Below are 13411 nucleotides of genomic sequence, written 5' to 3'. Positions count from 1 at the left end.
GAGGAGAACTATTTAAATTAATGTTGCTTGGTTGCTTGGTAGGTAAGAAAAAAATAATATTGAATAAAAACATAATAATAATAATAATAATATTATTATTATAATAGTAGAAGAAGAATAAAAGGAGATGGATAGCATGACCGATTATGCAACACATTATGTGGATACATTTAATGGAGAGGAAAGAATATTTGTATGGCTTATAGTATACCAGTACATGAAACAAGGAGCATTTCTACTCAAGTCCACTCACTTTAGCGTGAAATTTTTTTCTAGTGAGACTATATATATATATATATAACTTTTCTCATCTTTTACTTAAACCAAACCACAGTAAATCTCTCACTTCTACTCTCTTTACTCCTTTTTTCCCTCAACCAAACACTTTAAATGTGGACTAGTGCTAATAACCCATTCCTTTCAACATTCTCTCCTGTTGATCAAAATTTGTCAAAAATTATAAAATTATAGATAAAATGAATTAAATTGGAATAAGATTGACATTTTTTTAAAATAAATTTTAACTAATAATATAAAGCTTATTAGAAAGAGGTTTTTTTAGCAGTGTATTGGAATTTAGAAAGCGTGTGTTAACAACATTTCTTATTATTACAATTAAATGGGATGAATGACTTTGTGCTTAAATATTTTCCCCCCTTACGTATACATATGTTGCATGCCCCACGGTGGTCTATTGTTAATTAATTACATATTAACCTAGTATTGCGTTTTATATATATATCTCCACGACATTACATGCATCATGCGGGCTTTCTAGGTATATTAGCAAAATTACATGTATCTTGTCATTTGAGTTGGTAAGGCAATTAAAACATTAAGGCAAGTTATCCACGTATGCAATGGAAACATTTTTTTATATTTATTTCCAACTATATATTGCATATAAATAGTTGTGCCCGGCATGAATTTCCCAAGAACCAAGTTAAGCAAAAAAATCTCAATTAGCAACACCTAAACCTCTAAGCTATATCCACTCAATCAAGCAATTAACATGGCACCAACCTTAATCCCCTCAGATCTCACTGAATTTGTGATGCTTCAAGGGAATGGAGTAAAGGGCCTCTCTGAAATGGGCCTAAAGAGCCTCCCAAGTCAATATGTCCAACCTTTGGAAGAGAGGGTGATCAATGTTGTACCTCAAGAGTCCATTCCCATCATTGACATGTCCAATTGGGATGACCCAAAAGTACAAGATGCAATTTGTGATGCAGCTGAGAAGTGGGGCTTCTTCCAAATCATCAACCATGGGGTGCCCCTTGAAGTATTGGACAGTGTCAAGGATGCAACTTATAGGTTTTATGGGCTGCCACCTAAGGAAAAAGTTAAGTACACAAAAGAGAATTCTTCAACAAAGCATGTGAGGTATGGGTCTAGCTTTAGCCCTGAAGCAGAGAAGGCCCTAGAGTGGAAGGATTATCTAAGCCTCTTTTATGTTTCTGAGGATGAGGCTGCAGCAACATGGCCCCCTGCATGCAGGTAAAATTAAATCTCAACCTTGTTTCAATTAAATAACAATATCAAAGTACAATTTTTTTTTAAAAATATAAACAAAAATTATTTACTCTACTCATATTATAAATCAAAATACAAAAATTAGCCTCACTCTCCCTTGTCTTTTAATTAGACATTCTTATGATTTTCTTCCTTCTTTATTTTGGATGTACATTTCACAAATTATTCTTGCAACTAATTTTTCTTTCTTTCTAATATTTCAAACTGCTCTCTTTTTTATACTTGGTATTCTTAACTGTTCATCTCTTTCGACATACTTTCTTTCGTTTCTATCTCTAAATTAAATTTTAATATTTTTTAAAGAAATTCTCAATATTTAAAAAATATTATATCGCAATTTATATAAAATATAATTTTTATATATCCACATCCCAAAGATATTTATTTGTTATGAATTTTAGTTATATATTAATTTGTATATATTACATAGTTTTTTATTATAAATTTTAATTTTGTAATAACAAACATTTATCATATGTAATGTACTGGCTAAAATATTATATGTTCAATATTCTCTTAAAAATATTCTGGTCTTAATTTGTAATTTCAACTTTAGTGTTGCTCGTGATATTGACTTATATATCTAACGAGTAGTAGTACTTATTGTATTAACTTTTTGTTTTGTTCACCCCTTGTGTTCCCCTTTAATGAAATTAGTTTGCTTGTCTGTAAAATGAAGGTTGTTCGTGAGAACAAAACTCCTTTTACGAAAGAGTTAAGAAACTTATCATTTTATATATATATATATATATATATATATATATATATATATATATATATATATATATATATATATATAATGGTTAAGGATTGAAGTATCACTCCTTTCTTTTTATATTCTATAGAGTAAGTTAATCCATTAAAAAGTCAACTGGTGACAAAAGATAAAGATGTTTAAATAGTAAGAGGATATATACTTCATAAGTTCAAAACTTAGAATAAAAATATTTTTATTTACAAATAAGTTAATACTGACAAAAATTAATTTACTAACACTCCTCCTTTTTTTACAAAAGCATAATTCATTTCCTATTGCACCAAACATTTTGTATTGTTTACCCAATTGAATTGCCATGTTTATTATTTTGAATGGAAGTTTATATAGCAATTAAAGAGAGAAACATGTAAACAAATTTGATTGGATGACACTTAATTTGTAGGAATGAAGCGCTGGAATACATGAAGAGATCTGAAATCTTGATCAAACAACTTTTAAATGTGTTAATGAAGAGGCTAAATGTGAGTGAAATTGATGAGACAAATGAATCATTATTTATGGGTTCAAAGAGGATCAACCTCAACTATTATCCTGTTTGCCCAAATCATGATCTAACGGTAGCAATAGGGCGACACTCTGATGTCTCAACACTAACTGTTCTCCTTCAAGATGAAACTGGTGGCCTCTACGTCCGAGCACCGAACCACCACGGCTGGATTCATGTACCACCGGTCTCCGGTGCTATAGTGATCAATATAGGTGATGCACTCCAAGTAATGAGCAATGGGAGATACAAGAGTATTGAGCATCGTGTGTCAGTCAATGGAAGCAAGACTAGGGTTTCAGTGCCTATTTTTGTGAACCCTAGACCCTCAGATGTTATTGGCCCTTTGCCTCAAGTGCTTGCTAGTGGAGAGAAGGCCCTGTATAAAAATGTGTTGTATTCGGATTATGTGAAGCATTTCTTCAGGAAAGCTCATGATGGAAAGTTGACAGTTGAATATGCCAAGATATGCCAAGTTTAATTCCTTTGGGATTTGGGAGGTACTATGGTAATGCACTTATTTGAAGTTATTTAATTATGATATGAAGCAAATTATATATTCAAGCTCTTCAACATTATATAGCTTATGTTGAATATAGTTTAGAAGTATGCGTGTTCACAATAAATTGGCTTTGAATATTAGTTTTACATTGGGCTGGTGAAAATCCCTTAAGTCGAGGTTTATTTGTGTTATAAACCAACTTCTAAAGTTCATTTGCTATTTTTTTTAATCATTTCAATGTACTTTACAACTATTATACAGATGCTTGTGAGTAGAATTGCTAATTTTTTTTATAAAATATTATAAGAGATACTAGTACACACTACTAAAAAAAGTGTGTTTTACGTCGGTTGTCAATTGTCGTCATAAGCAATGTCGTAGAATATTCACATCTATGATGATGGTTTCTAAAAACTCTTCTTAGAAAAATGACAATTCTAAGACGATTTTCAGATAAAATAACCATCTTAAAATGATGACATTCTAAGATAGTCTTAGGATGTATTTTTAAAAAAATAAAAATGAAAAAATTGATAATTCTAAGACGGTTTTTGATAGAATCGTCTTAAAATGATTTTTTTTATAAAAAATTAAAATAAATTAAAGATTCTAAGATGATTTTTCAAAAAATCATCTTAGAATATTTTTTTTAACAAAAACAATTTATAAATAAATTGATCATTTTAAGACAATTTTTAGGAAAACCTTCTTAAAATATAGACATTCTAAAACGATTTTTTATAAAACCGTCTTAGAATGTCTTTTTTTAAAAAAAATTAAAATTTTCAAAACTTTTAAAATAATGAATTTCATAAAAATCTTATTTTTTTCCATAAAAATCAACATTAAAATAATAATAAGAATAATTAATTAATGCATGACACTAAAATTTTAAAAATGTATAACATAATTATTTACAATACATTACAAAAATGCATCTGCAAATAGTATGTAAAATGTATCTCAACAAATAATATTACTATTCTTATGGTCATTCATTTCACATCATAAGTTTCATAAATGCTGAAATAATAATAATAATTGTCAAAAGCACTCAGACATCTTTATCCTATATTGAAACTAATAGATCAAACATGATTAAAATCCAAAGCATAAATAAGGCAAGATAACTTATGGTTATTAGCCCAAACATAATATAAATTGTACTGGGACACCAAAGCTTGGGCATTATATAAAGACGGGTCATGATCCATTGAGGACACTTATCTCCATAAAAGTAAATTGTAAATCAAAAGACAAAGGCTTGTTTAGGAAATTTGAATAAAAAAATATCTTGATTAACTTGAAAAAGTGGTGGCCAATTATCAAAACATGCAAAGTGTATATTAACTAAAAAAGGTCACAAGTACTGAAATAATAATAATATGATGTAGATTGGAGTACTAATAAACTTTAACTATTACTATTGGTGAGTTTGGCTTCTCTGTTGTCTACTACCCCGCAGCAACATCCCAACCTTTTATTATTAACTATAACTATAAAAATATTCTTGCAGCAACTTTAAGTATTATAATGGAGATTATATATAATTAACTATAATGACACATAATTTAGTTGTTGCACTCAATAAAAAGATAGCAGTAAAAAATAAACATGATAAGGGATTTGACTTGATAAATAAGAGACAAAACTAAAAGATCAATTGATCCAACATTTATGCTCTTAAAAATAGTACCAGTAAACAAATATGACTAGTTATTTTCCTATATTCAGCATTTTTATGTTCCCAACCTCCAAAATGCGCATACAATTGATCCATTGTTATAACAATCTTTGTGGCCTAGCTTCCTACACATCCCATTATTATGGCATCCCATTATTATGGCAGGATGTGTTGTATAATAAATAAAAATAATAATTAGTTAAAAGCAATTGAGATCCATTTAACACACCTTAGCAAACATTTCCAAGCTCTTAATCATTTCAGAAGCAAAGAGATCTCATGTTTCTTGTATATAACTCAATAAATCTGAAAGTTGACAAACTTGCAACTTGTAATTTTCAATTAGCTGACGTCTTGTTTGGATCCATAGTTGATGCTTAGATCATCAGGTGCAAAGCTGACAAATTGCAACTTGTAATTTGCAATTAGCTGACAGCTTGCAACCCTTTTGTTTTCCATTCACCATCACTAGCCTAGTCTTACCAGTCTTGTGCCACCGGGTTTCTGCACCTTGCAAGTCGTATTCATTTTGAATCTTTCTCCTCTTTCTTATCCCAGTTGTGTAAGCCTTTGAAGGTCTATGGAAGAAGTTCTTGCTCAACCCATCTCTTGTTAGTCCTGTTAGATGCATATATGAATAACCACCCAACCCAAAATCAAAGTTAGGTAGACTGAGGTGAACTGAAAAATAAAACCCTTATGATGTCTCACATATCTCTAGTTAAACCAAGAAATTAAGGGAGGTGATTTGAATTTTTTTTTTCCAACATATTTTCACAGTGTATAGCTCACATTAGGATGGGTATAACAAATACCATCTTCTCCTTCAATAGTAGGAATGAGCTTGTCTATCAAATTAAGACGGTGAAGCAACAACCTTTAATTAAAAAAATATAATACTCAAACTCACGCATTTTCTATCTCTGTTGATGAAACCAGATGCCTTCAAATACTATTTGAACTCCCTTTTTAAGGAACAATCCACAACTTAGCATGTCTGAGGTTGTTCTCTATATTAAAAGAGCCGATTGAGATCCATCAAAACATAAAACTCTAAAAAACGATCAACAAATTAAGGAACTTGGATGCAAAAAGGCCAGAATAACAATAATAATATGGTTAATAATTTTCGTGACCTTTTAAGAACTATATACGTATTAAGAAATTATATATATATATATACTTGAGCAGATGCTGATCCGGTTGAGGAAACTAGCTAGACAACAATATATGTGAACAAACGAAAAATATCTTGAATATAGACAAAAAATAATGATGGAAAATATTAGCCTCCTAGCATATACACAACCATTAAAGAGACGAAAATCAGTCATAAAGAGAAAAAATCAATCCTAATGATGGGATCTTTGGTGGACTCCTAATCAAAATCAAAATCAAAACAAGCAATTTAATCAACAAACAGAATAAACTGAATATCTAAGAACCAAAACAAATTACAAGATTAAGAATTTACTTGTTGATGAAAGTGGATGCATTGGAGCATAAGAACAACACCGCTAGAGCAAGGATCAGGAAGTGACAAACCAAAGTGAGTGTTGATAAGGAGATATGAGAAAATGATTATTCGTTTAAAATCCAACATCTTTCAACAAAATTCCTAATCATCTTAAGACTATATGTAGATCAGCCAGTGGCAAAATACCATAAAATGATTATAAACATAATTTAGCAATTAACTTAGACAACAAGGCAATTGAAATACTAAAGAAATCTTGCTTACCTGTTTCATCCTGCGCATCTCATACTCTTATAAAAAATGACTGGATTCTTCACTTTGCTAGAAATAATCACTGCCAAGATGTCCCTCTGAGGTTTGGAATGAAAGAGAGTCAGTATTGAAACTTAATTCAAATGTATTTAATATAAGCAATGCCAATGACCTGATGAATCAAACTTGATATGCGATTGAGATGAGGTAGCGGTCCATCCTGCAGTTTGAACAATAGCACCATAAATACCATTTGGTATTACTTGGATTCTCTCTGGCAATGTCAGAACAAGAACCTATTGAACAACCATGTCCTCTTTTGTGAGACCATTAACCTACTAATGATAGTTTTAGATTTTGAAATGCAATCAAAACCTTGATTCTATGATTGCTAGTCAAAGATAACATAGAACAAAAAGACACAAGCAAATTGAAGCAGATTAAAAAGTCTTCCTTTTTTTGAAAAATATATTTAAATAGCATTGGTTTTTATATGCACCCTTTTTAGGGAAACACAATCTTTTAGTGATTTGTTTGGTTTAGTAATGTAAAGGAACATGGTTTTAAATTATTTTGTTTTAGCATGTATTAGTTAAAGGCTTGTTCTTAATATGATAAAAGTGAAGAAATAGAGAACTCAAATGTTCACCTTCTTGTGCATCCGTTTTTGTAGTTTAGGAAGCTCATCCATGAGTCTACCTTTGGTGCGACGAACCTCTGCATTCAAAGCTGCAACAAAAGCCCTGGTCTTCTACGTGGAAGCAACCTCCAATTTCTGAATTCAAGTAAACAACACATCAATGTTATTTTCAACAACAAAAGCAATTAGGGTTTGAATTAGAGAGTGAAAAGAAAGAGTCTCATTCTAACAGGTTTTAGGTTAGGGTGATAAAGTCTAACATATTCGTGCATCATGTGTTTAAGGTCATTGTCGTTGGTGACATAGATGAGGGCGTTGAGGTCTTTGTCGGAGGGCTGGTACTTTAAGGTGAGGTCCTGTGGCAGGGAGTCGTAGAGGGTGACGACCTTGAAGAGGAAGGCAGGGAACTTAACGGAGTGGTCGACAGCGAGGATCTTGGTGTCATCACCAACATAGGAGAGTTGATTGTCGTGTTTTTGTTCTCTTGCTCATCCCTCGACAACGGGTTCTCGAAGTCGATCTCACGCGAGCGCGGGGAGGAGTAGCCGGAGTCAGAGTACCATGACAGCAAGAGAAGTTTAAGGATTTAGGGATTTTGGCATGAGATCGAGCTCGAATTTCATAAATGTGAGAACTGGGGAGTGCTTCAGTCAATTTTTTAAATTTTCATACATGCACAACAATGATGGTTTTAGTAAAAACCGTCTTTAATATTGTTCCAACTAAGACGGTCTTCATTAAAATTGTCTTAAATTTAAGACAACATGTTCACTTATTTAACAAAATATCATATATAATTTTTTATAGACGGTTATGATACAACTATCATTGTTTTAGTGTCGTAAAAAGTTGTTTTTATAGTAGTGACAACCTCATTGCTAACATTTTTACTTCATTGCAACATTAATTGAAAATAAACCATAATATAAAAGTTAAAAACAACAACTTTTATATAATGTACAAGGTAATATTCTTTCTCACGTTATATATAGAGAACAATTATTAGAAGAACCTAATAATGGAACAATTTTAAAATGTTGTCCAAGAATATTTTTTCCTACCAACCACCGTTAGTGCTTTTGGTTTTCTGGTGAAATCTCGAGATGTTCCTATAAGTTTTGATCTTTTGGGTCAACTATGAGACTAATCTTAATTTGAGGATTAGTTGTACATAAAGCTCACCATCCTTCCTCGAGTGTATTTTACATGAATTGAACTTAGGTCTTTTCCCATAAACTTAGTGTGTATTATCAATTGAGTTACACTCATTGGATAAGAATATTCAATTTTGAATTAACCTTTTTTGCACCAATTAAAAAAATATTTTTAAAAAATAAAACTAAAAACATGAATCAATGACCTATGAGCTGCCAATTTGACCACTCACCACCCAAATTATATATCTCCTTCATTATCACTCTCAAATCGTACATATGTCACGTCAATCTTCTAAGAGATTAATTACATATAACTTTTGCAAATGATTGAAGATTTGGACTCCAAATTTAATTATAAGAAGAAGAAAAATCTCTTTTCATGCTAATTAAAAAAATTATTTAATAACATTTAATTGCACCCATCTCAATTAAGAAATAAATTATTTTTCTAAATTTTCATTCAATAAAATTTGACATCAAGAAAAAGAATGAGTAATTAGAATTAAAACTCCTATTGAATAATGTGTATTTTAGAGATAGACTCACCATAATTTCAAAATTTATGCTTCTACCCTTCGTCTCGTTGGTCTCCAATGGCTTTAAGTTGTTTTCGAGATTCACACCATAATGTTTTTTCGCTCCATCATCCCTTATATCTTTTCCATGTTTACCTTCAAGATTAGTTCGAATTTGAATTTGGAGACCCCTTAACGTATTTTTCCATCTCTATTGTTGTTTAACATCTGCACTGACCCAAGGGTGGTATCCATCTTTTGGTTAATACCCACGCACTGGATCAAGGATCGAAGCCTTCTCCCCCCTTGTTTTGTCATTTCTCTACCACCTCATCGTGCTCTTCCCCGGACCTCCGACCATCTTCGAAATACATACGTATATCATCAGAGCATTATGAATTAGAGGAAATACAGTCCATTCTAATGATATTGCCTTTTGAATCATCCCCCAGTGCAAATTTGTCTTTCCTCTATAGCCCACAACAACATTGCTTGACTTGAGATATGGTTTCCTTCATCACCCTAACCCTAACGATTCACCCATTGCTCTTAATCCTTTTGTGAAAATTTATCGATTGTTTCTAAGAGAGCTACACCAATATATAGGCAACATCCACCTTGTCCCTATCCTTTATCTCCTTGGCCAAATCAAAAAATTGTCCAAAGCTTCCAACAACCTGTAGAAGCTATCAACTCCCAACAATTTAATGGAATCCTTGAACATAAGACCCACGCTAGTCTTCATCTCGAGGGGCTTGGAGACTTATGAGGAAGGTGGTGGAAAGTAACAAGTTTGAAGGGGTCAAAGTGGGAAGGAAAAACTTGGAGATTTCTTTGCTATAATTTATAGATGACACTCTTTTTTGGAATTCCTTCCATTGAGAACATCTTAACCTTAAAGAGTGTCTTAAGATGTTTTGAATTGGCAGTTGGCATGGAGGTAAATTTCTAAAATAGTAAGATTCTAGGAGTGACCTTAGATGACCTCACTATTGGAAGATTGGCCAATGTGCTAAATTGTAGTTCTATGTCTATTATTTTCTCCTACTTGGGCCTATCGGTGGGGGCTAGTCCTAAAGAGAAGAATCATAGGCTCTTGTGGTAGCTAAAGTCTCTTTGTGGAAAAATAAATATCTTTCTTTTGGTGGTCATATTTGTTTCATTAGGTTGGCTTTCTAATCTTTTTTTTTTTTGTATTTCTTGTCCTTTTTAAAAATTGTCAAGGTTTTTTCTCTTAAAATTTTCTTTAGGATGAGGAAGTAAGGAAAATGGTGTGGGTAAGGTGGGAAAGAGTATGCCTTCCAAAAGAAGGGTGAGTTGAGAATAAAGTATATTGAACATTTAGTAAGACTTTTTTTGGGAAAATGGGGGTGAAGAATGTTGGTAGAAAAATTGTTTTTGTGTTAGTGTTGAGGGTGAAATATGGTAATTTGGAGAGACATATGCTTAGAGGTGTGTACCAATGGGTCTATTTGGTGGAAGGATTTGAAGAGAGTTTGTCAAATGGGAGGTATAGATGGTTGGTTTAAAAACAATTTAAGGAGGAAGGTTGGTAGGGGTGATAATCTTAAATTTTGGGACTATTATTGGGCGAGGAAGTTCAATTAAAAACAAAGTTCCAATGTTAACTCTGACCAAAAGGAAGCTAGCATTAGAAGTATAAGGAAGTGGAGGTATGAGAGTTGGATTTGGTCTTTGTAGTGAAGGTGCGCTGCTTTCTCTAGGAGGATGGTTGGGTTTGGGTGGAGGGTGATTCTACAGGATACACCGTCAAAAAGGTTTATTGTTGCTTAACTCATTCCCAAGAGGGGATTCAACATCATGCAAAATTGGATATTTGGAAATGGATTTGGCGAATAAAAGCACCATCGAATGTACTAGGTTTCTGTTGGAAATTATTAATGAATAAGATTCAAACAAAATCCAATCTATTCACTTTATGTTTTGTTGTAATTTCTCCTATACTATTTGGATATGTTTGTATCAATGGCTTTTAGTGTAGACAGTCTTACCAAAATTTTCAATATTCACTTTATGAAACATGGGATGGGCTTGGGAAGTAAGTCAACAAAACGGGCATGACAAACGGTTTAGGCAACAACTGTTTGGATTATATGGAGCAAAGTTACGAAAATCGGTCTGGTCATTGACTCAGTTGAAGTAGTGGGTCAATGGGTCAGTGGTCCAACCACTAGGCCAGTAATTGACCTAGTTTGACCCGGTATATATTAAAAAAATTTAAAATTATATATGTATCCATTATATATTAGTATATAACTAACATTATTTGATTAAGAAAAGTTCATTCATACTCTAAAATTCAAAATAACAATTGAAGTATTAAAGTTGATAACACAAGTCCACAAATAATAATTCAATAACACAATTACACAAGTCTCGGGTTATTTTTGGAGTGTTTTGAAGTGTTTCTTTTGTAACAGGTTTTAAAAATCGGTCCGATTCGCTAGGTTTACTTATGCCACCGGGTCCTGGTCCGACTAGCCGAGTTGGACCGGGTTTTTAAACTATGATATGGAGGCACATAAACAATATTGTTTTTAATGAGGAAGTGTTGGACATTGAGAAGGTTATTGATAAGATTATTCATGAATTGTGGGCATGAATGAAAGCTAAGATCAAAGTGATAAAGGTTAAGAAAGCAAGAGAAGCCTTAAACCAAATGGAGACAACTTGATTGAAGCAAACCCACTATTTTGAAGGATTGGAGGTCAAATTGGTCAACTACTTAATTCAACTTGAGGAATAAAGAAGATGGACTAATTTGCAAGAAAAGGCCCAACAAGATATATGATTTAGCTTTAGTTTTATAAAGTTGTAATATTTAGTAAGACATAACAAAAGTAGTTGTTGGTTAGCATGCAAATTAATAAGCCATTAACTTGAGTTAATTTATGCCATTATAGGAGTCACATTACGAGTAGGGACTTTTGGTTTGCCTTTGTACTCCTATATGTATTTCACAAAGTTATGAATGAAATAAGAACTTAGATATTGAAATTTGAGATTATCCTTGTGCCATGTGATATATCCTTGCACCTCAATCAATAATATTGACTACACCAATTATCTTTATTCTCTATATGATATCAATTTAGCCTATAGCTTCACAGCCTTTTCCTATGGCTTCCGCCCATACAACCTCTCTTGTGGAACTTACCACTGCCTCTAACCTTCTGATTAAACTCAGTGCAAACAATTACCACACTTGGAATACACAAATTACTCATATCCTACAGGCCCATGATCTCTATGGCAAACGATATCAACCTTCTCATCATGCCTCATCAAATTGCACAAATTCCTCCTCCTTCGGAGACAATAGTCAAGGCTCCAAACAACCAAATTCCTCCTCATCAAATTGGCAGTATTGTGATCGTAAGGGACACACGGCCAAAACATGTTATTGCCTACATGACTTTCCTATTGATCATCCTCGTCATCAAGCCAACCTTGCTCATCATGAGGATCCATCAGATATCTCTTGGCTTCTTGACTTTGGAGTCTCTCACCATGTGACCAATGACATCAGTCATCTCTCTATTTCCAATTACTACACTGGTCAGGATCAGCTTCACATTGCCAATGGTAATGGTCTTTCCATTCAACATCATGGCTCAATTGAATTCAACATCATCCCTCTTCGTTTTTCCAATATACTACATGTTCCATTTGTCACTCAAAATCTCATTTATGTTTCTCAATTATGTCAAACTAACTCTGAGTCTGTTGAATTTTCCCTTGGCATTTTGAGGTAAAGAGCCTGACAATGGGAGTGGTTCTTCTACAAGGAAAGACTGAAGATCAGGTGTACAAGTTGCAATCTTCTTTGTCTCCTCTAACAATTCACCATGTCCATAGTCGTCTCTCAATAAAATTGTGGCATCAGTGTCTTGGTCACCCTTACCTTCAAGCCCTAAAGCAAATCCTTCCTTCCAAATCTGTCCCAACATCTCTCACATGTTTAAATTGTCTATCCAATAAAAGTCACCAGCTTCCATTTTCAAGTCAACGTTATCTAGCAATAAACCGCTTGAAATGATCTTTTCTAATGTGTGGGGTCCTACCTCAATTGAATCAATAAATGGACATTTTTATTATGTTATTTTATCGATCATTTCTCAAAATATGTATGGCTATATTCAACTAAGTTAAAATTCCATGTTTCCATAATCTTGCCTACCTTAAAATCATTAGTCGAAAACCAATTTAAAAGCCAAATTAAGACTCTATATAGTGACAATGGAAGCAAGTTTATTAAACTTAGACCCTTCCTTCAAAAACATGGAACATCTCACTTAACCACTCCACCATACACCCCTCAACATAATGGCTCATCTGAATGCAAACACCGTCACCTAGTTGAAACTG

The 13411-nt window shown here is 32.8% G+C and overlaps 1 protein-coding gene across 1 annotated transcript; it reads left to right on the top strand.

Moving 5' to 3' along the window:
• Positions 1-938: 938 nt before the first annotated feature.
• Positions 939-3581, top strand: LOC114418863 (feruloyl CoA ortho-hydroxylase 1-like). The gene is made up of 2 exons (XM_028384402.1): positions 939-1497; positions 2694-3581. The coding sequence occupies exons 1-2, from the start codon at positions 1013-1015 to the stop codon at positions 3274-3276; spliced, it is 1068 nt and encodes a 355-aa protein (XP_028240203.1). The 5' UTR covers positions 939-1012; the 3' UTR covers positions 3277-3581.
• The last annotated feature ends 9830 nt before the right edge of the window (positions 3582-13411 follow it).

Source organism: Glycine soja, chromosome 7, assembly GCF_004193775.1.
Source record: "Glycine soja cultivar W05 chromosome 7, ASM419377v2, whole genome shotgun sequence".
NCBI lineage: Eukaryota > Viridiplantae > Streptophyta > Magnoliopsida > Fabales > Fabaceae > Glycine > Glycine soja.
Note: the sequence above shows the minus strand (reverse complement) of the source record. Positions and strands in the feature narration are given on the sequence as shown.